This window comes from Sander vitreus, chromosome 14 (assembly GCF_031162955.1).
Source record: "Sander vitreus isolate 19-12246 chromosome 14, sanVit1, whole genome shotgun sequence".
NCBI lineage: Eukaryota > Metazoa > Chordata > Actinopteri > Perciformes > Percidae > Sander > Sander vitreus.
In genome coordinates, this window is record NC_135868.1 from 7,516,778 (window position 1) to 7,541,646 (window position 24,869).

Sequence of the window (24,869 nt, forward strand, 5' to 3'; positions counted from 1 at the left end):
TTAGACCTGAGAGTGGTATTGATCTTCTCATCTAACTCTCAGCAAGAAAGTGAATTAGTGTTACATATAGGTAAGTACAATGAGGGACTTATTGTGAATGAAGGCGGTGTTTTCTGAAAGTGCTTTACAAAAGCGGCCCTTAATCATGGAAAGTATTGTGTTATTGAGAAAAGTGTTGAACAATTGTTATTCTCATTCCACGTTCCATATCCTCTTGTCTTATCCAGGTCATTCATGACAAAGGAGAGATTTACTCGTTCTCGAAGCACGGAAGATTCTGCCATGAGATAAAGATGAACTACTCGCCCTACACAAACTACTTCACTCGAGTTTTCTGGAACCGCTCGTACCACGTGTACAAAGTGAACACTGTCATCTCCTTTCAGTACTGACAGCAGCTCCCGCCTCCCTGTCAGACTTCACTGAGCCTGTGTCTGGCCTTCTCCAGTGTTTCACATCATATCCACAATGCAACACAGACGACTGCAAATATGTTGTTGCACTGTGTGCTGAGAAAAAAGGTCTAATCACTGGTACCTTCCACATCCTGGTGTAGATGGTGAATTGGTATCAACTGAGCACATAGTGATTTTGGCCTACACATTGTTTGATTAAAATTAACATAAAATGGTCCTGTTGAAATATGCCATAATAACCACTGTATGTTGTTTTATAAGCCATGTGTTACTGTGACGTATTTAATGAAGGGAGAGTTTGAGGGTGTGGTCTGTGTGTTTACTTTGTACAGAAGCCAAGAGCAGCTGTTGTTGCTGACATGTATTTAGGCTCTGCAAAAGGAAAGTAAGTTTAAAAAAAAGGGTGAGGAGAAATCTGCTGTTAAAGAAAACACCCACCTCAGTTAAGAGTTCATTAATGTAGTATCATCAGCTAGTAAATATATTTGAAGCTCAGGAGCACAACTGAGACATTGGAAGATCAATGACTAATAATAATCAGATGTGAAAAAATGAATATTTGTGGAGAGACTGTTTGGTTTTAATGTGTCGCATGTTGTTTTTTTTAAATGAAGCCACTCTGTTTTATGTCCAAATATTGATTGAACAACCCAGGACAATAGAAACAACATCCGGGATCTTTCTTTTAGCCTTAAAGGGTAGTGGAGGCTGGTTCTGATGCTACTCATTTCTATGGCTTTGTCATCAATCTCTTCATCTGGATGCCTTATTGTGAGATGTAGGAACCGACTGACATCTCTTTATCGATCACAGCTTTAGTTTGTCTGAGACTGACCGTTTCCCCTTCGCTTGTTCTTACCTGTAAGTATTTGGTGGTAATTTCCTTCTGGTGCTGTCATGAAAGTCTCACCAATAACTGTCCCTCTGCAAAAGGCCATGTAGTGAATATTAGGTTGTATTGAATTATGAAAAAATTGGAAAAAATGTGTGTGTGAGTTGATAAATACCATGCCTATCTCTAAATTATTTTGCCATTTTTTTTGTCGAGAAATGTTATTCTTATGCTTTAAATGTCATTTTAAGGTCAGATATTTTGTTTTAAATGCAAATTGGAGTTAGTAAGTGAGAGAAAAAGACAACTTTATAAATACGAGTTCATTTTCCCTTTTTTTGGGGGGGATTTTTCCAAATTCCAATACAAAGATCCACTTGAATTTTTATTTTTGGGGCTTATTTTTAGCGTTTTGGTCATGAGCTTAGGATCCATTTTCCTCTGCCATCTTAACTGTAAAGGCCCTGCACACTCACATGCAGAGATGTTTAAAAAACAAATGTCGTTCTGGGACTTTTGGGGTGGGAAATACCAAACCTCTATCATTAAGTACTATATGGTAACCTCTTGTTATTCCTACCAGCTCCACCTAACCTCAATCTGAGCAGAGGTGTAATAGACCTTTTTCACGGCAGACATGTTGTAGTAGTAGGAAAAGCACAGGTGTATTCAAACCCATTAATGATGGCTGCGTTCCACTTAGGAGAGGCCCTGGTATTGTGCATGCTGACTCACTGAAATAGCTTACTGGGACACTTGATGGAATTGAGCCATCGTTAAGGTTATCAATTTCAGCTGTGCTTTTCCTACTATGACAAGTCAAAATGTCTGTCATGAAAAAAGGCCATTAGTCAGACTAAGTGAAAACACCTGTGTGGAATGGCAGGGCCTTTAAACTTCCAGTTATGCTTTAATTTGGAGCATTTTTATTTTTAAGTGCCCATATTAAAATAGCCATTTCAGTATCCCTATTTTAATATCCACTTTCCTTTTTCAATTTACTAAGGAGTCCTTAATGATGATTTTTTTAATCATGTGTGCACAAGTGTAAAATATACTTTTAAGTGACTTAAGAGTGCTCAGGCATTTTATTTATGTAAAAGTAGCAATACTACCATGTACAAGCACTCTGTTACAAGTAAAAGTTATGCATTCAAACTCTTACTTGAGTAAAAGTACAAAAATGTCCGCACCAGAATATACTTAAAAGTAAAAGTATTATTATGCAGAATGGCCCATTTCAGAAGCATATACTATATGATATTACTGGATTATAATTTGTGATGCATTAATGTGTTTATAATTTAAATGTTGCAGCTGGTAATACTTTGGGCTCATTTTAATTACTCTGTATACTGCTGGGTATTTTAACCTGAAATAATATATCATAATGTATTAATTTATATTTTGTATTAATAATCTGAATATGCAAAGTGACTAAAGCTGATAAATAAAGTGGATTAAAAATAATAATGTTGGCTTCCAAAATAAAGTACCTTAAGTGTTAGCTAACACGCACATACTAAACAAACGGGTTTTTCTCAGGCTCAGTCGTCTCCATACGATAAATATGCGCAAACATTGCGCAGTGTGTCCCTGGCCATGGCGACGAAGCGGAACCGGAAATACACCGGCGAGATGTCGAAGCGCAGAATGAATTATGTGAGAATGAAGCAGTTCGTGTAGCTGTTCCAGCTTTTAATTTTGAGATTTTTTGTGTATATTTAGCATATATTTTCTCTTTGTTCATTTGTCCTTTTAAGGTAAGATAACCAGTATATCGGTGTCCGGCCCGGACTGTAGAGTTTTGCTAGTTAGCTAGAATATTAGCTCAAAACAACGTTAGCTCCGCACACAACAGAGAATAGGTGAAAAGGGGTGCGCTTGATTTTAATACACTGGCAGCTTCGAGTCGCCTTGGTTCAGTAATGTCCCAACGCTCTTTGTGGACAAATTTCAAAAACCCCGCCCTCTCGGGACTACACGTTAATCCGATTAAACCTCCGCTGGCCACTACAGAAAATGTATACTGTAAACTGTAAACTATCATTGATCATCTATCTTTTTTACAAACTTTGCTTTCATATAACACAAGTGACGTTCATAGCTACGTAGCTATGGATGTATAATAAGTACGTAGAATATCGTAAATGTGCTTGTTTACTTAATGTGCTTCTGTAACCACTTTTAATACACATAATAATACAAAAAAATATGTAAAGTTACAGAAAATAATCAGAATCAGGTTTATCGCCAAGTAGATTTTCATTTCCCTTGGTATTTACATGCATAAGTGTCACAATAAACATAGTAGGAGAAAAGCGCAGGTTTTGTAAAGTCTGAGAAATATTTATGTTGACAAAGCTCCTCTAGAGCCTCAGACGAAATTACATTTGACAATTAATACAGCAGATTTTAGAGGCTTAACAGTACTCCCCCTGATGAGTAAGCAGATCTTGTGTGTTAATATGATATGCATTCATGTTGTTCCAGGACACTTAATTTCACACAATGTATCATACCACTGTAGATCACGATGATGCCTTAAAAGATAAACACATTTTCAAATCTTTGTCACTGTTCACCAGGGGAGGATGAGTGTGGAGACGGCGGACCGGGTGGCTGCTGTGACCAGCAGCCGGCCTAGCACGCCTCTTCAGACCTCCTGGTTTGAGTTCCTCCTGGATGGCAGCCTGCTGGAGAACCACCTGCAGAAGTCATACCCAGGTCAGCTCAGCGTTGCTTATTATGTCTATTATAATCTGGCTTGTGGTAGATTTGTAATTGTTTCTTTATATAATAAACCAATTTAATAATTAGAGTGAACAAAATGTCAAGGATAGCTCAGTTAATACATATTCTCCTTAAATAAACATCTGGCCGGTATCAACTGTGATATAACTTATTCCTTTTTATCTCAGTGAGTTTAAAATGTATGCACTCGTGACACTGCAATTTATTTTAAATTAATATATCTATATGTCATGCCTTGTCTTTGGTTATTGCATTAACATGTTGTTGTTGTATCCCATCTCCTTTCCTTATGATTCTTAAAGTACATTTATAAGATAAAATGTATAAATTATTTCACTCTGCTTTCGTGTCAAGTTCATGGAAGTAACAAGTATCCTTGTGTTTTGCATTATAATTGTCCATTAAAGGAAATTGCACTCCAAAACCAATGTTCATTTTGTTTCACGGTACATTTTTTTCAGGGCCAAACATGAACAACCATACTGTGGTATGTGTTGTGCATCTAGAAAGTTTTATATAAAAAATATTGTTGGCTGTCAAAATCATAATGGTAGGCTATATATTTTTGATGGATGCTTATGAGGCAAGTTAATGAAAAGTGGGTCCACCATAAAAAATAAATGACCTTTTTAATTGCATGCGTGCGTACAGACCCGACGCCGGTGCAGCTGATCATCCAGTTCCTGGAGCAGGCATCCAAGCCCTCCGTGAATGAGCAGAATCAAGTGCAGCCTCCAGCAGACAACCGCAGGAACCGCACCCTGAAGCTGCTGGCACTAAAAGTAGCTGCCCACATGAAGTGGGATCTGGATGCTCTTGAAAAAGGGTAAGTGTGTAAGGCGCTTTAAACTTATAACGTGGGGGAAGTCAGTGTAACTTTTCATATTTTTTATTTTTTTTTAAACCCTGTCCACTAAGTCAGTTTGGAGGGTATAAAAGGGATTCTGGGTTGCAGAAATGTGTCATTTTGTAGAGGACAATGCAATCCTTCAGTTTAGCTAAATGTCTGAAATTTGAGGTTGCAGGTTTTCACCCAATAATGCCTTTGGCTTTCTGTGTTGTGATATTCCAACATTTCGGTAGGGTAACTGCCTAATTACCTTAACCGAAAGACATAATTATAATTTACAAATGTCTCATCATGTCTCTGATAATTGTTGCGTCAAATCATACAGATTTTTGCATCATGTAATTATTTATTCTTCTTCCCTGCCAGTTTGACCATTCCAGTATTAAATATGTTACTGAATGAACTGCTGTGTGTGAGCAAAGTGCCACCAGGGGTGAAACACGTGGACCTGGACCTGTCCACTCTGCCTCCGACCACAGCCATGGCTGTCATCATATACAACCGCTGGTGAGTGAAGATCCACAAACTGAAGTAGTAAGAGAGCCTGGCTCGTCCACTGTGGTCGGCCATTCAAATGATTTCATTAATCACAAATAATCTCTTGTCTTTCAAAGGGCCATCAGAACCATCGTGCTGAGCAGCTTTCCAGAGAAACAGACCAAACCAGGACCTCACCAGATGAACATGTAAATGCTGTTCCTTCCTTTCCTGTTACCACCCTCTGATTTGGGATCAGCTAAAATTGTTTACAGAACAAATAAACTTCCCATGCCTATCAGAAACATCCAGGTCCAGTTTAAAAAATAAGAATATAGCTTTTAAGTGCTCAGTTTGAATGGCGTCAAGACGATAGTGAGTGAGTTGTCTTGTGGCCTCTCGTAGGTTAAGTATTGTGCAGCAGGAGAAAGAGATGACTGACAACATCCTTACTGTGGTGAGTACTCAGTGGACATCTTTCAGATTATTGTCATGATATATACTTCTTCGGACTATTGCTGATATAAATAAACATGTTATTCACATTTCGGTATGCCTGATAATTTTGATTTTGTAAAGGTTTGGATGAACAACATATCGTTATATCGCCTTTTCCAGTAATCCCTGTTTTGTCCCTGTCCACTATTTAAGAACTTGTCTAGTAGGTTAAATGCAATGTACTTTTATTATGCCCTCAGCTGAAAGAGCAGGCAACGGACTCCATCAGCGTCCTGGAAGGTGCTCTGCAGCTGAAGAAAGACTTCTACGTTCACACCCTGAGGACTCTGGATCTGCTGGCTGCTGATGCTGCTGCCAACGGAGAGACAGAGTCCTCGACCGCAGGGCTTCGCATCAGTGCCGATGAGCTGCACTGTCAGGTTAGTGGACAGCACAGCGTTGTCTCAGATCACTCCGAGTACAATTCATCCAAATACATACAATTATATCAACTATCGATTAGTTCAGGGAGCAACTGGAAAGTGCGTACAGCAGAACAAATAGGATTTGTAAAACAAACAAAAAAATAGGGAAACAAATTTCCAAAGTGTAATTTCAGTCAAAACGTAATTACATTTCTAGTGTGTTGAATCTGAAATTGGCCTAATGTTTTGTATTTGGTGTTTCAGGTGCATTATGACTTGGGAGGTATTTTCTTCCAGCAAGGCTGCACAGACCAAACAGCCTATGAGAACGCCCGGGATCACTTCAGACAAACAAAGGAACTGTTAACAAAGGTAGATTTACTTGTTTATTACTTTACCATGTCCAGATTTGTCTTCTTTTAGTGCTGTAATCACTGCAGTTTGCCACCAGCAGAATTTGTGGATCTCAGTCATTTCTTATGTTTATTTTTTAGCTGGACTCAACTGTTCATGTTCACCTGGATGAGAAACGCCTGGCTGGCTACTGGAATGCCTGCAAAGCTTTGACTGAAGACTGTGACCCGTCAGACTCCCAGAACACACCCTACAACCAGATCAACAGCCTGATCAGGGCACGCAACTACCAGGTCAGAGCAGACGCTGCAGTAACTTTAAAGCCAAATATTTGTTTTAGTAAAAAAATACACCTGGAACTACCTATAGTGAGGCTAATATAATGAAGATAATGAGACATTCCAAAAGAGATGTATAACTGAATGAAGGTATTCAGCACTGTAAATCATGCGTAGTACTTTATATTCTGTATTCCTCTCTCTAACAGGCTGTCATCGAAGCCTTTATCAAAGACAACGTGAGCCGCAGTTTGCCAAACAACTTCAGACGGTCTGTTCTCAGGGAGTTCCTGTACAAAGTGCAACAAGGGTGAGACCACAATTCAATCCAAAAGTAATTCAAACAACAGTTTGCAGTGTGACAAAGCCTACAGATCTATAATATATATTTAAACAAGGTACTGCTTCCATTGTATTTATTTACTTTATAGTGCAGACAGTCATTCTGCATATCTACAAACAATCTAGCCTACAACTTATTTCTAAACACTCTGCAGGGAATCGACCTTAGATGAGGTTTGCTACAAGCTGTGTGTTTGCAACGCCGTCCGAGATGCTTTGGAAGGCGAAGTCCTCAGTGTGCGTTTCCAGCAGCTCCTCCTCAAACCCAGTAAAAAGATGGTGGACTTCATTTTAGAGGTAATTTCTTACCTTCTTAAGTCCCAAATAATTGTGTCATTGAAGATTTTTGCAGGAGTAACGAATACTGTGGACATCCTAGGGCTTAAATGTACAAACCTCGGAAAACTCAAAGTATGTCTCAGATTTAAATCGGACTTGTAACTAATGCATCCACCGTTTCTTTATTCTCTGATACCAACTGTTGGATAAAGCTCAAATTACCTTAAATAATGTGCATATGTTGTACAATCCAATATCCCAACGGGTGGCAATGAAGCATTGAGCCTTCCGATTAAGGAAAGGGGTTTGTGGGAGTTGTATGAAAATGTACAGGTGTCAGGATTGTTATTGAACTTTATCTATTGAAGTTAGAAATTGTATTTCCATAATAAAAACTAACCCATGATTTTCAGGAAATTATTTTCTCGAGGGGTATGAGCTGTGCTGAGGTTGGTGGAGTTCAACGTGTATCTGGGACTGACTGAATTGTTCTCATGATGGTAAAATTGAAAGCTGCTGCTCATTTGAATCCAATATTCTTTGTCCTGCAGGTATGCACGCTTTCGCTGGAAAAGGGCCGTCAATCTGAGACATCAAGAAGAAACATGGGTACTTTCATGAAGTGAGTAAGAGCAGATGCTGAGTCACATTTATTATGCACTGATGTACTAGCTAAAGTGACAATAAAACATGTATTTAGTCCAAAGAAATAGCAGAACATACAGCTGGGTACAATGCAGATCACTGTGCAGTATCTTCTTCACATTCTGCATGGGCTCTTAAACGGCACTGGTTTGACATAAAACTGTTACTCTAATCATTTAATCATCTTTTAAATGAGACCGTTCTTATCTTGCAGGACTCTGTGTGAAACCTTGGAAGAGCTGTCTCTGCTTTTTGTGGTGTCGTCTCATAAGCTCTTCATGGAGCTGTTGAAGGAGGAGGAGAGGAAGGTCCTGGTAGAGCAGCTGAGGAAGAGATCGACCACGATCAACCTCAGTGCCAAGCCTCTGCCTTCCTTCTATGACATTCCAGGTACAACACTGAGATTTTCTTGCCTATACTGTTCAGTGACATCCAATGTATCCATTTGTTGTCCATCAAACTGCTGGTTATTGACAGGGAAGCTCTCAGTGGTATGTTTCGGTCTCTTAAAGTTTGTGACTTCATGCATTTCAGCATCAGCGAGTGTGAACATTGGGCAGCTGGAGCAGCAGCTCATCCTTTTACTGGAGCCACGCAGGATCAGACAGATCCTCGTGGAACTCCACGGCATGGCCGAACGGCCCTTCTGGAGGGTCAACAGTAAGGTCAGAGGTCAATTAAGAGTAGCAAACACCATGATTCATGAATTGCCAAAATGTAAGATTAACTTTACTTATTGTGGAAAATGTAATATTCATTTTTCAGATATGATGAAATACACACTGAAGTAATGGAAATGGCACTTTCTCTTTGTGTTTTCAGTGGGAAGTTCCTCCAGACTACATAAACGTGATCCTCGGCATTAAAGACAACCTGACCAAGGACCTGGTTTATATCCTCATGGCCAAAGGACTCCACTGCATATCAATAAAGGTCTGCTCACAGGATCAATGCTCAGAAATGTAACTTACTTGTAAAAAAACTTTACTGGCCTAATTAAGCAGCGATCGGTGAAGAATATTTGAGCTCTGTCTTGAGGAACAGTGGGCTGACTACTTTATTCGACAGGATTCAATACGTGAAATAAGCATGTTCGACTTTATTAACAGTAAAGAATACCAAATGGTTAGCCACAATTATTTAAAACCCTTACTAAGGACATCAACAAGTGGTACATCCAATTTATGACAATAACAGTTCCAACCAGTAAGAATCTGTTAAAAGTAGAGATGTTAAATATTTGGATCATGTTTTCCTGTCGTCTCAGGACTTTGCCCATGCACGGCAGCTTTTCTCAGCCTGCCTGGAGCTTGTTACCGAGTTCTCCCCGAAGCTGAGGCAGGTGATGCTGAACGAGATGCTGCTGCTGGAGGTCCGTGCACACGAGACGATGGCGGCCGAGGGCAGCAAGGAGCGGCCGCCCTCCGACCTGGTCAGCAGGGTCAGAGGATACCTGGAGATGAGGATTCATGGTGAGTGGATGGAAACACTGGGGAGTTGTTACCTGGGCTTAAGTCTGTAATTTGTTTTAAGTTGTCTGGCAAAATAAATATGTAAGACATTCTGGATGCACTCCAATATTAAGATTGTACCCTATCTATGTGAATAGCATCACAACTTGCTCACTATAGACTAATACTGCAGGGGAATAAGGGATCCTTTATAAAGTTTGGACATTTTAGACAACAAAAAAAGAACACCACACCTGCTCTATCCATAATATTGTTTGTATGATAGACTGTACAAAAGCTGTTTCTAAAATTGTAACGCTTCTCTCGCCAACCTAAAACACTGTAATACAACATCAGCATACACTTTACAGATGCACTAAATGATGGGTCTTTGTCTTTAGATCTGCCTCTGCGTCAGGTGGTAGGAAAGGAGTGTGTCGCTTTCATGTTGAACTGGAGGGAGAACGATTACCTGACTCTGCAGGTGCCACCATCTCTGGTCATGAACAACCCATACATCAAGGTAAAAAGGCTGTTGTTCAACACTCAAGCTCATTTCTGCCTCATTTTAGCAGTTACTGTACATAGATGTTATCACTGTCTCTTACAGTACACTGTTCCAAGAAGACCATGACATTTTATGTAGGTAATAAACTAGTTAAAGATGTCTATTTTATTGCTTTTGGCTACCCTGAAAACTTGGTATGCTCTGTAATGGTACAGGGGTTGAGCTCCCTGAATTCCTTCTTTATCTTAAGATTTTCAATGAAGTTGATTGTTCAGATGCAATAATAGCCAACATAATATCTAAACTACCATTAATTGACACATGTGGGCAGGTATACTAACTACAGTTAAAATCTTCAAAACTCCCTTAATTTCTCTTTAAGTGGCTTTCAGTACAAAAAAACACATTTGCCATTGTAGGATGATGACATCCTATGTCTGCTTGTTGCACCACTTCATTTAAAGATGTACCAATCAATATTTCTACATTAACAATGGAAACAATTCCATGTGTTTGTGACCTTACATTTGTCAGATGGACATAAACAAGGCTCCATATTGATAATAATTTTGCTCCATGTGTGCTAAATGCACAACAACTTTATATAAGGTGATACCATGTCAATGTTGTGCATACAACTTCTTTTGCTGCCCCAAAGTGCCCCAAAAAAATCATTTACAAGCTCAAAGTGTTATTCAATGCCGGTACCACTGCAACAGAAATATTCTATAATTCTTGAAGTATTGTGTATTGTTTTATACACATTTACAGAATTCAATTAGAAATATTTTTTGTAAACAAAGACGTTTGTAATGATGAACCCTTCACTGGCTCTTGGATGGTTTGAACGGCCAGGACTGCTGTGGTTTTCGGGTGTTAAAGTCGTCCCCTCGGTTTCCTTCTGATAGCTGGGTCAGCTCCTGGCTTCAACGTGCAAAGAGCTCCCAGGTCCTAAAGAGTGTCGGCGCACAGCCAAGGAGCTGTGGGATGTGGTGGTTCAGATCTGCAGCGTGTCCATCCAGCACAAGAGGAACCACGACGGCAGAGTGGGCCTCATCAAACAGAGAGAGTCCTCCATGGGCATCCTGCACCGGTACGCTGCAAACATGCCTACTACCACCTAAGATTTTAGAATAATGCAGAGCAAGAGCATCACGGCACAATTATACGCTGTATATACGCACACACAGGTGGAAGACTCATGCTCATTCTGGTGTATTTTCATTGTCTAACCCATTTAGGAGCAAATTCATCACTTTCATCAAGAAAATTCGAGTAAGTATTCCATAAACTAAAGTTCAACCCTCTGTGAATATATTAAATTTACATTAATTGAGGTGCTATTAATGCAAAGGTAACGCGTTTCATCTTATGTCTCACAGGAGCCGCTGGTGCTGACAACTCTTATCTCACTGTTTGTGAGGCTCCACAGCATAGTGCGGGTATGTGTCTAATTTGAGCTGTTAGATTGTTGAGTTTTCCACACTGAAAGCACACTGTAGAGTCTCACATAGGTTGTGTGGTAGTAGGTTTATCTCATAGTAAAACAAGGGGAAATAAACAGCTGGCTAACATGAAAAAAATGGCTTTAATGTTGCAGTGAGTGTACAAAAACCATAGTGTGATAGGTTTTGTTGCAGTTTTAGTCTGGACACTTTAAGTTGTTCTCTGCCGTGCTTATCACAGTCAGCTATCTGAATCTGTCATGGGTAACCATCTGTTTTCTCTCTCTTTAGGATGATATTGTAAATGAAGTGACAGCAGAACACCTCACCATCTGGCCATCTACTCTTCCAAAGTAAGAACTTTTTGTTGCTTAATTAAATGTTAAAGATGTCTCAAACCAAGCCACTAAATGTGACAATGATGTTTGTGTGTGTCGACCAGCATACAGGCAGTAGACGTGGAAGCTGTGGCTGTGACGGTCAAAGAGCTGGTGTCCTATGCCCTCACCCTGAATCCTAATAACCAGTCGTGGCTCATCACACAGGCAGATATCTACTTTGGTGAGAAACTAAACTGCTAAGTTGGCGACAACAATTCAGGGAAAGTATAAACCGTGTTACCCACATCACAGTGACTGAAGCCTTCTTGTTTGTCTCACGGTTTGCAGTGACCAATCAATACTCAGCTGCACTGAACCTTTACCTCCAGGCCGGAGCTGTGTGCTCGGACTTCTTCACCAAAGCTGTTCCCCCTGACGTCTACTCCGACCAGGTAGATCACACAGGTTACTCACAAAACTACAAACTAAATGACTACAAAGTCAAGAAATATAAAAAAAAATGTTTAGTGCTGTCAAACGATTCAAATATTGAATCCCGATTAATCGCATTGTCATAGTTAACTCGCAAATAATCACAATTAATCGCACATTTTTTATCTATTCTAAATGTCCCTTGTCCCTTTTTTTTTTTTCCTCATTTTAATGCTCTTATCAACGTGGAAAAGTGGATCGGCTTGCTTTGTGCAAATGTTTTTTTTATTGAAAACAACATTGGCATACTGTAGTGTTCAATTTCACACTAACATTCTCACTTAGAGCAAATAATCTCTCACACAATGTAACGGTTTTGAGGAGGGGGCGGAGAATTCACATCAGCTGTGTGCTTGGCCATCAAGTGGTATTTCAGACTGGCCGTGCTGCAATGATAGCTCAGTTCACAACAACAAAACACACAGATCACTTGGCAACTTTTAAAAAATAAACTTTCCATTCAGAATCTTATTGTCATCCATTTCGGCGTCTCGCGCTTGCCGTCCACTCAAAATGTAACGTTAGCCTACTACTCTTTGGCCGGCTCGCAAGCCCAAACAAATGTGTGCGGCGTGCCTGTTGTTTTGTTTACGGTCTAGCTAGATCCGGTGTGGTGTTGTAGTTTTTCTAACGTTACTAGGTGTTGCAACAGCATGTGAAAAAAAACTACAAAGTTTGCTAGGCCAAAAAGAATGTTAATCTCGCGATAAAAAAATTGACGGCATTAAAATGGGTTTGCGTTAATGCCGTTAATAACACGTTTAACTGACAGCACCTATTTGTTTTACATTTTGTCTTACTGACGATTATATATTTTCTCTTTAATCAAATCCAGATAAATTTAAAATGACTTTCTACAGTTGAATAATAACATACTAAATATTCTATAACAAATTACAATAATGTATGTATGTAACGCATTGCCAGACCTTCCTCCACAGTGCTGCGGAGGAGGGTCTGGCTAGTCCACACAGCAACCCTGGTTTATTGCCATTTCTTTAAAGTACTCATATTATGTTCATTTCCAGGTTCATAATTGTATTTAGAGGTTGTACCAGAATAAGTTTATGTGGTTTACTTTTCAAAAAACACCATATTTGTGTTGTACTGCACATTGCTGCAGCTCCTCTTTTCACCCTGTGTGTTGAGCTCTCTGTTTTAGCTACAGAGTGAGACATCTCACTTCTGTACCATCTTTGTTGGGAGTCGCACATGTGCAGTACCTAGGTAAGGACTACTAACCAGTCAGAAGCAGAGTATGAGGGCGTGCCATGCTAGCAGCTAGGCGAGCATTACGTGTGTTACAAAGTGACGCACGTTTGTCACAGAAGTAAAGGCTGGACTACAGTAGAGCTGTTTGGAGCAGTTTGTGAACAGTGTTTTCTGTTGGTGATGGTAACTCCCTTTGGGTGGACTTTGGGCTTTTTCACTTTGTAAACCTATAACATGCACAAAAAAGATATATAACACAGTAAAGGGGAAAAGCCAAAAAGCATAATATGAGCACTTTAAACCAATCACAATCATTTTGGGTGGTGCTAAGCGCTGAGCGGAGCCCCGGTGCCGCTGCAAAATAGCCTCGAGAAGGAACTTGTTTTGGTGGAACGTGTACGTTCAAAAGTTGTTTTAGTCGTGCAACAGAAGACTCCAATTGGACAGATAGTCTAGCTAGCTGTCTGGATTTACCCTGCAGAGATCTGAGGAGCAGTTAACCATAGTCCTCAAAAATCCACCGGAGTTTAAAATTACAACACAAAGAAAGCGGAAGGTGACGGACATACGGCTGAAAAGAGGGACATCTGGCAGAATTTCCGGCAGAACGAGAACAATCCTGGAAGTGGAACGTCATGGATATAGACTAATAACACTGACTGGTGTTTGCAGGTCCTGAAGAGGATGATCAAGTGCTGTTCAATGATGAACTGCCACACTCAGGTCAGAGGGTCAATGCAGTTGCCCTTTTCTTTCTTTTCTTTTTTAATTGCAAGTGCTAATCACAATGCTGTCTCAATGTCCTGATGTTGAAAATGTTTCTAAAAATGTGAAAGTAGATAAAGATAAATACCTCTCAGGTTTTATTACACTTTAAGTGTAATGTTAAATATTTGTTTTGACATGCTGCAGTACATTTTTAACAGAATCAGCAAATTCACTATTTTTCTGTGTTCAACTAGTTTCTCTCTCATCCTCATTAGGTTGCTGTTCTCTGTCAGTTTCTTCGAGAGGTGGACTACATGACGGCATTTAAAGCTCTTCAAGAACAGAACAGGTACGGTACGACATGACCTGACACAGCCAACAGCCAGACCAACCGCACTATTCTGAACATCTCTTAACTTCTTTTATCACCAGTCACGATGCCATGGACTCATTCTATGACTACATCTGGGACGTCACCATCCTGGAATACCTCACACGTATCCTTTATTTATTTTTAGGGCAAATACAGACCTTGAGAGAACTAGCTTATATCATACAGTTCTACATTTGCAAAAACATTTTGTTCTTCCTTGACCGTACTTTCAGATATTCACCACAAACGGGGCGAGACTGAGAAGAGACAAATAGCGGTAAAACCTGTTCTTACACCAAGATAAAATAAACTGCTATTCTACCTCTAAAATTAAAAAGGAGATAGATCTCTCTTTTGTCCCTATCGTTTTGATAACCAAAGTGTTTAAAAAAAAATCTGAAAAATGCTTTTTTTACAATGTTCTCAGCTCTTCTAGAAACATTCAATCCTTAGTTTCTGAAATTCCTCCACAAAGGTTCACTCATCGGTGACATGATAGTAGCCCAGCGAGAATTACTTTGGTGACCTTAAAAAGGGCTAAATGTGGTTGAAACATTAGTTTTAGACAACAGCGGTTTTATAACTATTCCAACATGTTAGAAACGGCTTTGTAGTCTTTTTAAAATTGTTGAAAGGGATTTTTTTTTAAAAAACACTACTAAAAAATATTTTCAAATTATAACCTAAGTCTACGCTTAATAAGAGACTGCAGTAGTTTAAAACTCTTGTCGTTTCTCAGATAAAAGCGATCGGACAGACGGAGTTGAACACCAGTAACCCGGAAGAAGTGCTGCAGCTAGCTGCACAGAAGAGGAAGAAGAGATTCCTGCAGGCGATGGCCAAACTGTATTTCTAGAAAACATGTGAACCACTGTTAGACTTTAGGTGGGAGGGAATGTATATTTTATTTTGTGGTAAAAAATAAACTTCTAAAATAAATAGTTGCTCATTTGTACACTTGCAATCATTTGAAATGGATTATTTAAAAAAATAAATCATTGACTATCCATAGTCCTGAGTTACACAAACAATGGCTGGTTTACAACAACATGGCACAGATCGCTGAGAAACACTGAAGAGTATGCCCTTTATTCAGCCACCGCTTTGACGCATGGCTTTTATGAAAAGGTACATACTTGTACTGAACAGTGTTTCCAAGTTACCGTTTACAGATTAGCTGACCAGTGAAGTAGCGGCAGTAAACTCAGTTTTCAACATGCATTTAAAAAAACAGTTAACACTTCAACTGACCCTGAAGCAGTATTCAGATTCTGTTGACTGACCATATTTAATATGCTACAGAAGTAAACAATTGCACATTACTTTCAGTAATAGAACATCATTTTCAAGAAATGACACCTGACACTTTTAAAAACATTTCTTTTCTCAATTAAAAAGCACCTAGTTGCTAGAAACCGCTAAAAATCATGCAAAAAAGCTTTGGCCAAGATTTAAGTCTTTAAAATATTATCCTGGATATTGCATTCAGTGACAATTTCACATCAGCAGGCATGACATAAAATCCCATACTGTACAAACTCCGTATTCCAGTCAACAGTAGTCCCCCCCCATTGGTTAGGCGCCCATTCCAGTAAACAAGACTCGAGTCTTAACTGGGACCTTAACCCGGTGTCTTTGTTCACATTCACCTCAGAGTCTTCCTCTTGTGGTTCAGCGTGTGCAGGTTTTCTCTGTGCTGTTGGGAGGAGTGAGGAACTGTCTGTTCACCTCCTTTTGATTGACGTCCTCCTAAAATAAGACATGTTGAAAGTCAGGAACCAATGAAATGGCAGCGTCAACAAATATTGAATAAGTATTTATTATGGCGGTTCTTATTTAGATCATGCTAGGGCTGCACAATTAATCGAATTTTAAATCACCATCACGATTTTGGCTTCCCACGATCAAATTCACGTGATCGAGCGATATTTAAAATGCTTTATTCCGTTCATAGATCGCTCTGTATCAAAGTTTTTTTTTTTTTTTTCACGCTCCGTAAACCACTCTCTCAATGCCTCAATGAGCCAATCAGAGTTGTTCCCTGCACCACGCAGTTTAGTTTAGATGTTGACAGCAAAGTCCGGCTACGGAAAGCCGTTCCACTCCCTATTCAGCCCCATTGTACCGAATTTGGTTGCAGTTCCACCAGAGTTCCACTGGGGGTGATCGCGGTCCAGTGCTAAATGAATGGGACTCTATGGAGCTAGACAGCTAAATGTGTCTCTTTCGCCTGATTGTCGTTGAGAAATCTCAGATTTGATTGTAGTTTCTGCAAGTTCAACATGGATTATAGGTCAAAAGTTGAATGAACGAGTACTTGTGTCCTTTCGATTTCTTACAGGTTGAGTCGTTGTTGCCCATAACACGCTAGCATTCTGCTAATGAATGCTGATTGGTCAGTGAAGGACTGATTACGATCGGACATCCCGCTTGACGGCATCCAAAGCAGAACCAGAATGTCAGAGTGAATATTTCGGCGTGGTCTTTAAAACATTAGCAGACCTCTTTCTAGCACGTGTATTAACAGGGAGAGTCTAACCTGTCAGCTGTGTTGGCGATGCCTCGAGAGAACAAAGGAAGCGACTCAGAGCTTGCCGTAAAGCAGTATCTCTGGCCGTATATGTGTATGACATCATTGACATTTTAAAAGGCTTTTTAGAACAAAAAAGCCACTTTAAAAAAAATCTAACACCCAGCAGTGTGTATTTTCTTAGCCTCCCCTTTCGAATGCAACATTCAAATTACTAGACAAAAAATGAAAAAAGTGGATTTTGAGGGGTATAGCTCCATAGAGTCCCATTCATTCTGCACTGGCCTGTGAGCGCCCCCTATATGGAACTCTGGTGGAACTGAAACCAGTTCAGAAGCCGGAAGTAACGAGAGAGTGGAACTTCTTCCCTGATTAGAAATTCTTTGACAGTCATAGAGGACAGAGTAACAGATAGCAGTCGGATAACAGTCGGTCATAAGTCGTCACGAGGTTTACCAGTAAACGCAACATTTTGTCCCGTCTGTGTTTTTCAGACTACAGCAGTGACCAGTGCTAGTTTGAGTCTTTTAGCGGCAGACTGTTGTACGTCCCGCTGTTGTAATCCTCTAACAGTGAAATACAGTCACACTACACCGCTGTCAGCATTTTAGCTGTGTTTAATCCAGTTACTACTGTAGCTAACGGTAGCCTAACATTACCTGCTGTGTAACGTGTTATTAGTGTTAACTAGCGTGACATGCAGCGATGTTTCTGTTGCCTGTAACGTCTGTTGTGGAGCATCAGAGCGCAATGCAGACATTTAAGTGGGACCGTAATCCGTGTTGCCATTTCGTCCGGTAGATACCAGGCACCGGTGCCCTATTGGTACCAGATTTTAACATGCGCAGTTAACGTGAAAAGAAAATTGCGTTGCCTGTATTTTTTAACAGCAAACGCACATGTTTGGAAAGCGGTCGCACAACAGCTGAAATGGCATACTCCTTCATAGTATCCTTCAACAAAGAAGGAATGTAGCACAATATGGATGTGAAAGCAGTTATAATTAGCCTATTTGACAATGAAATGTGTTTTGGTTAAAATCAACAAATTGTGATCAATATATTGATCAAAATAATCGTGATTATCATTTTGGCCATAATCGTGCAGCCCTAGATCATGCCATAATAAATTAATTCCAAATGGTACAGCTAACTGTTCAGTACAAGTAGAAGAAGAAAATACAAACCAGCATGGTCAGATAGTCTGTGTGCGTCTGGATGTTGTGTCTGTCTTCTTTCTTTATCCCGACAAAATCCCTCAGCGTCGCTCTGCCAAACAAGCCCACCGACTCCACAAAGGGGGCCATCCAGTTCACACACAGCTGGATGGTGTCTTTCGACAGACCTGAGCACAAAAAATAAATAAATTTTTAAAAACCAACATGTTTACATGTAGGGAGTAACCTTGCTGTGGGTGACACTGCAGTTCAGCCCATGACAGCTCAGCCAGTATGTTGATCTAGTTGCATCAGTTTTACAGATGCATTTGTGCAATCAATAAAACACACACACACACAGTTCAAGAATCAAATCTTGAGATTTTTTTGATTGACTTATATAAACACCATAATACATAAGTGACTCAGCACTTTCTGGTCCAATTTCCATCCCATCAGGCTTAATACTCTGTGTTTGACAGATTGTGCCATTTGTATCTACGTTATAATCGTAATAATCCCAAATCTTACCTGAAACCTTTTCAGCTGTTTTAAGTCCAATGAAATGGCTCAGGACTGAGGCAGCCAACACTCGATACTCAAAGTCCAGAGAGTTTATGTTGAGGATACACAGGTCTAAAAGCTGAAAAAAGTCAAAAAGACAAACAGACTTAGTCATACACCAGACTTGAAATGAATATGCCCTATCTATCTATAAATAACCAGGTGCTATTACCATATATACACTGACACTTTTGTTTACTTTGGTATGAGTGGATATAGAAAGATGAGAAAAAAAGCTCTCATACAGTAGGTTACCAGTGATGCCATAGTAGTAAGGTCTTACAACAGAATGAAATCCAGTAAAACAGCCCTGACAGAAAAGCCCTTTGTGAAATATTATTTGTTGTGACTATGTCAGAAGGTTTTTGATTTGTGCCAGTATTTAAGCTTAAAAAAAGACAAATCCAGTCCAAACACCTACAAGTGCCATTTTTACATAAGCCTCCTGCGGAAACTGTGGCTGCAGCAGGTCAGAGTCGCTGTTCATCGATGCCATCTGGAAGTAAAGCTTCAGCCAAGACACGGCTGTTTCAGGACAAAGGTTCCAATGCAATGCCTGTATAACATATGTCAAGTAGAATTATGTGAAAATCAAAGCCTTCTTATTGATTATTTATTAAGAATGAGTCAAAACATGGCTGCACTTGTACTGTAATATTACCTTCAAAATAATGATCTCCATTTGAATGATCTCTTCTTCATAGTAGGTTCCTGCAGTCATATAAGCCATCTGTGAGAGCTTTGGAGGAGATGCTTCCTACAAGGAAAGAATGTAGCACCATATCCATTAGAAATGTGACTGTGTGCACTGTTGACATCAAGCAAATTAAATACCTCAGGATCAATGAGCTTGTTAAACACCCAAATACAAAAAAGGTTTCTCAACTGGCTGCTGGGCATTTTGCACCAAAAAGGCAAAATGGAAGTATGTTAAGACGTGTTGTTTAAGTGCAAGTTGGGTTCTCACAGTGCTGCACACTTTAATTTAGTTTAAATGATTTGGGAAAAATGAGACCTGATCCATCCCTTTGTTCCTTACCTCCATCTTTGCTGCTATAAAAAGACAAGTTATCCCAATGAGCTGCAGCATGCCCTTTTCAATGTTGTTCTGCGTTAACATGAACCGGTCGAAGTAGTCCTGAGCCAAATAGAACGTCTGCCGGTGAAGATTATAGGCCTCACTCACCTGGTTAAATCAATGACAAAATAGTTGGTACACCTTTTTTTTTCCTTTTCCTTTTTTAAATTAATGAGGGATCTAAAGCTAAGTGATTACATTGCTTTTTAGTAATATTTTCCTCAGTTTTCCATTTTCTTTTCTTCATTGAACTGGAAAAGCTGAGAAAATGTTTTAGCAGCCTGATGTTTCAATTGGATTTAGTGTTAAGATAAACAGGGCTTGTGCCAATTACCTAAAACCTCATTGATGAATATAGGTTAAACAGGAAATACAGCTAATTTGGTTAGAAGTTTATACATTGCTATTTATGCATTTACAACATTGTGACCCTAAAAAGGATTTTTAAAACTACTGCTACCAACACACACACACATTTGTAAAGTCATCAACAATACACAGAAATCTCAAAGATGTTAAAAACTGAAAAGCAAAGATGAATGTATGAATGCAACAAATGTTTTTTTCCAATGAGACACACCTCAATTAACCAGTCGAGGAGAATGGATCTCATTCTGGGTTGTATTGTCGGGTGTTTCTGCATGAAGCTCTTGCTGTGTCTGTAATTCTGCTCCCTGCCGACCATCTTCAACCACACATCTTCAGGAGATCCCCATCTGTAACATGCAGACAAATAGAGCTGCAACAATTAGTCAATCAATCAGATGGAAATGAATCAGCAACTATTTGACTTTATTTGATTGTTCAACTTTTTTTAAATGTAAGAATTCTGGTGTTTTTCTTTGTCTTAATTACAGTAAATTGAATACATTTGGGTTTTGGATGACTATATTAAACTGTCTGGCAGAGGATAGCCGCAGGAGATAATTCTGGGTCAAACCATGGCTGAATAATAATTGACAATCACCCAAGATGAGGCAAAGGTGACGGCTGAATCAAGGAAGATGGGGATGTGAGAACTGCATCACAGTCGACCCCCTTCTCAGAAGTCTCGAGAACACAAGGCTTGACAGCTCCTTCAACTATCAGCTGGTTCTGAAATGGAAATGAGAACTTAATGCAACATACGGGTTTGTAAACTAAGAGCTATTAACAGGACAGGATATTTCTGTTGTGTTGATTTTAAACTTGAAAATGAGGGACATGTTTTTTTTTTGCTTTCTCTTGACCTGAGGGGTGGTCATACAGCTCAATGAGATGACACGAGTTGGGGTTTTGGGGGTGGTGGGTTAGAGGGCTTTGGCTCTTTGTGACATTCTTTGACTTATTTTGGTTCTATGAATTTCCGATGGTACACACTGCTCCTTATTATATTTAAAATGCACAAGTTTATTTAGTCATCAACGGACTTGGCTACACTCACATAATACTACTGTCCTAAAGAGTATTCATATTTATACCACTGTCTCTATGTACAGTCATGTGAAAAAATTAGGACACCCATGCTAAAGTTGACTAAAAAGAGGAACAAAAAAATCATCTTTAGGAAATTGATCTTAATGCCTTAATTAAAAAATGAGGAAAAATCCAATCTTTAAGGACACCAATTTAGGCATGGTTTTATTTCAGTTAGCCTAATAGCTGGTTTGATTTGCATTGAGAGATGATTTTATGGAAAGTACCCCATGCCAATCTCTAGGTATGGTGAACGGTATGTGACGATGTGGGGCTATTTTAATTCCAAAGGCCAAGGGAACTTTATCAGGATGCAGAGTATCCTGGATCCATGAAATAACTGGCCTTTAAAAATACAAACCTGCCTGCCTCTATGGGAATTTAACATAGGGGTGTACTTACTTATGCCCCCTGTATTTTAAGGAAGAACATTTATTTATTTACGATACATTATTCATTCACAAAGAAAATTGTTGTCCTTAAAGGTTGGATTTTTCCTCATTTTTTAATTAAGGCGTTAAGATCAATTTCCTAAAGATGATTTTTTTTTATTCCTCTTTTTAGTCAACTTTAGCATGGGTGCTAATTTGTTCACATGACTGTACATATCAGATCTATAGTATATACACCGTATTCATATCATACCCCCAGCTGTTTGTTCTGTATATAACAGTATACTGTAGTATTTTTGTACACTCTTACACTATATGTTCTATACTTATACCTGCACTGATTACTATGTTCATACTGTATTTACTGTACTAAGGGTATTCATACCCTTAGTACAGTATTTTTGTTTGATATTTCCTTTTGTACTCAGGTCTCACTTGCAAATAAGATATTGATCTCAATGGGATTTTTAAAAAAAAATATTATATATATATATATATATATATATATATATATATATATATATATTCTGTGTACTGTAACAGAAACTGAACAATACTCTGTACATTACTCCTTTTTCCACATTTGGTTGGTTGCTAAACTGGATTTCTCTCAGCACCTGAACTCTGTACAAAGACAAAGTTGAATCTAATGATCTGACCTAATTAAGATAAGAAAGAGACATACCTGCTCACACTGCAGCTTTGACAGGGGCTGAATCTTTTTTCTGTTGCTTTGCTGAAAAGAAAACTTTCTATAAGTTGTATGTCAGACCATCTAGCTAGTATATAGATTGCCTATATATAAAATCACTGATTAAAGCTCTACTGTAATGTGAATGAAATGAATGGTTTGTTACCTTAGTTACTTTGCCTTTCGGCCCTGGAGCATTTTCAGATCTTTTCAGCAGGCGACCACTGCAAAAAAAATAAAAATAAAATAAAACTGAACTCAACATGGAGCTTGATATTTGACAAAGGAGCAACAACAAATCAAGATACAGTAATAATTCATATAGCAACAAAAGAGGTAATTACCTTTGTCTAGACATGGTTGTAACTACTTCGGTCTGTAAAAAACAAACAAAAAACAATTCAGAAGCAAATTTTGTGTTTGTCAACAACAAAACCAAAACCTTAGCCGTCAGGTGGAAACGGTAACAACCAGCTGTAGCTATCTTGCACAAAACATACTTCCATTCAAAACCAAGACCGATAAACACACATTGTTTCAGGAATTGGACTTTATCATACGCGCCAACATTATTAATGGGCGCGTAACGTAAAATGACCCACACCCTGCAGCCACCGCCCGCGAAACAAGACGTTGCTGCTTAAACTTTAATCTACATCACGATATAGCCTAACGTTATGGCCTAAAGATCATGCAGTTGCATGAGACAAAACGACCGTGAACAGCACAAAGAGACATGCAGTGAAAGTCCCCCCAAATGCTACAACTGCTCTAACACCAAGGCCCAGGGAGGACATTTTGAGCCAAATACCACTGCCAAAATGGTTTGAATTCAACACTAACGTTAACCGAAAACCATACGATCACCAAGGATTAAACTTTCAAACCGTTATGGTTCCTAATATCATTTCTGTGCCATGATCAGTTAGTTTAATTATGATTCAGAGATGCATTATCATCCGGTGACCGAACAAGGAACAGAGTGCCAGAACTCAGAAGCTGCAAACTCTGCCTTCTCCAGAAGTACCTAAAACAGTCATTACTGTCAGACCACTTTATCTAGCTAGTGTTAGCTAACTTTGACGCTAGCGTGCTAAACACAAACACTACAAGCTCGACATCGACCGCGTTTACAAACATATCAGCAAAATAACAAACAAACTGCTGCTGCAACTGGAGCATACGATTACACACCTCCACCTGACTTACTAGGGAATGATTCAGAACTGTAAAAGTAAACTACATAGCTAAAGACACAAGCTAACTCTACGGGAGCACTAATGTTTGCAGCTTACCCTCCCTGGTTCCGAGCCCAAATTAAACTTATTTCCAGTTGGCGCTCGCGCCAACAAATTAGCATTTGCGGCATATTGCGCATGTGTATAAATAGTCCCAACCGGAGGTTAGAAAAGGTTCACATTTAACTAAAAGGCGAGTAACCTTAGCTAGCTCGATGTGTTCCCGTTGTTTTATTTATTCCCTTTGTTTTACTTTCAATCACCTTAACGTTTCGATGGATCGAGTTTGTTCTTTAACCATAACCATAACGCGAACTAAATTAACTAGCTAAACTTAAAAATAAATAGAGATACAGTAATTTATTTTAAAGCTGAATGGTCTTTATTAAAATCAGATGTTTGTTGTTAGTATTTTGAGGCTTAATTGTTATAGAAAGGTCTAAAAATTACATAAATCTTAAATTAACGTCGTCATTCTTACAGTTGTATTTCCGGATAGCCGGTGGTGGGCGGAGCTATAGAACCGGACAGCCAATAGGAGAGCGAGTTAAGTTGAGCGCGTGCTCTTGGACCATGATGTAAACAAAGCAGGCAGCTGTCAGAGCTGTCAGAGCTCGCCTCAGTTAGTTCGTGCTCGGGCCCTAATAATAATCCTATTGATTTCAATAGGGCCTTCGGGGAACGACGTGGTCGGTGCTTGGGCCCTAACAAATATGTTACATCCTAGTCAATATCAGGTTTTATTAAGACAATACTGAACGCTCCGTGTACGTTTTGATAGTTTTTTCGTTTGAACCACAAAACAAAGTAACGAGAAACCACCTGTTTTTCGTTTGTCGTTTCAAACCAAAAACAAAGAAACGGTAAAAAAAAAAAAGAGCCGTTCTCCCGTTTTTGGTTTCTGAATCCAAAAACGAAAAACGACTAAACCAAATTCAAATAACGGTCCGATTTTGGTTTTTTGAAATTTCTTTTTTCATTTCTCCGTTTGAATATCTACATTAAAATAAAGACAGGTTGGCCAAGTGACCCGGAAGTAGTAGTAAATATAGCCTATAAAAATAAAAGCCAAGCTTTTAGAACGGTCATAATATGCAGCACTAACGTTATACCAGAGTAACGTTAGAAGAAAAAAAATCAATCAATAAATAGGCTTATATAAACCT

General features: G+C 39.1%; 3 protein-coding genes across 6 annotated transcripts in view; 2 read left to right on the forward strand and 1 right to left on the reverse strand.

The window, feature by feature from the left end:
* LOC144528864 (putative C-mannosyltransferase DPY19L4) overlaps positions 1-1,017 on the forward strand; it is an 11,269-nt gene extending 10,252 nt beyond the window's left edge. Inside the window, exon 19 of the mRNA XM_078267718.1 lies at positions 228-1,017. Within this exon, the coding sequence (XP_078123844.1) occupies positions 228-392 (165 nt within the window). The 3' untranslated portion in view covers positions 393-1,017. The remainder of the gene's footprint in view (positions 1-227) is intronic.
* Positions 1,018-2,925: 1,908 nt separating this feature from the next.
* ints8 (integrator complex subunit 8) lies at positions 2,926-15,543 on the forward strand. Of its 2 annotated transcripts, XM_078267466.1 has the most exons (28): positions 2,926-3,011; positions 3,837-3,975; positions 4,654-4,828; positions 5,219-5,359; positions 5,467-5,538; positions 5,735-5,786; positions 6,028-6,207; positions 6,457-6,564; positions 6,687-6,839; positions 7,034-7,134; positions 7,322-7,463; positions 7,997-8,067; positions 8,305-8,480; positions 8,625-8,755; positions 8,913-9,023; positions 9,358-9,562; positions 9,943-10,064; positions 10,958-11,142; positions 11,291-11,324; positions 11,432-11,491; positions 11,786-11,847; positions 11,937-12,055; positions 12,163-12,266; positions 14,191-14,241; positions 14,502-14,575; positions 14,659-14,723; positions 14,833-14,876; positions 15,339-15,543. In XM_078267466.1, the coding sequence occupies exons 2-28, from the start codon at positions 3,843-3,845 to the stop codon at positions 15,453-15,455; spliced, it is 2,988 nt and encodes a 995-aa protein (XP_078123592.1). In that variant the 5' UTR covers positions 2,926-3,011; positions 3,837-3,842; the 3' UTR covers positions 15,456-15,543. The 2 variants fall into 2 exon arrangements, with proteins under 2 accessions (XP_078123592.1, XP_078123593.1); XM_078267467.1 differs by lacking the exon at positions 2,926-3,011.
* LOC144528699 (G1/S-specific cyclin-E2-like) lies at positions 15,486-24,236 on the reverse strand. 3 transcript variants are annotated; one of them, XM_078267469.1, is made up of 12 exons: positions 24,185-24,236; positions 22,810-22,841; positions 22,632-22,689; positions 22,460-22,510; positions 20,895-21,022; positions 20,508-20,643; positions 19,889-20,035; positions 19,511-19,606; positions 19,271-19,405; positions 18,817-18,928; positions 18,316-18,473; positions 15,486-16,348 (listed from the first exon to the last, which is right to left on the reverse strand). In XM_078267469.1, exons 2-12 carry the CDS (start codon positions 22,821-22,823, stop codon positions 16,271-16,273), a joined length of 1,113 nt encoding a protein of 370 aa, XP_078123595.1. In that variant the 5' UTR covers positions 22,824-22,841; positions 24,185-24,236; the 3' UTR covers positions 15,486-16,270. The 3 variants fall into 3 exon arrangements, with proteins under 3 accessions (XP_078123595.1, XP_078123596.1, XP_078123594.1); XM_078267470.1 differs by lacking the exon at positions 24,185-24,236 and adding an exon at positions 23,967-23,987; XM_078267468.1 differs by lacking the exon at positions 24,185-24,236 and adding an exon at positions 23,761-23,924.
* Positions 24,237-24,869: the final 633 nt, after the last annotated feature.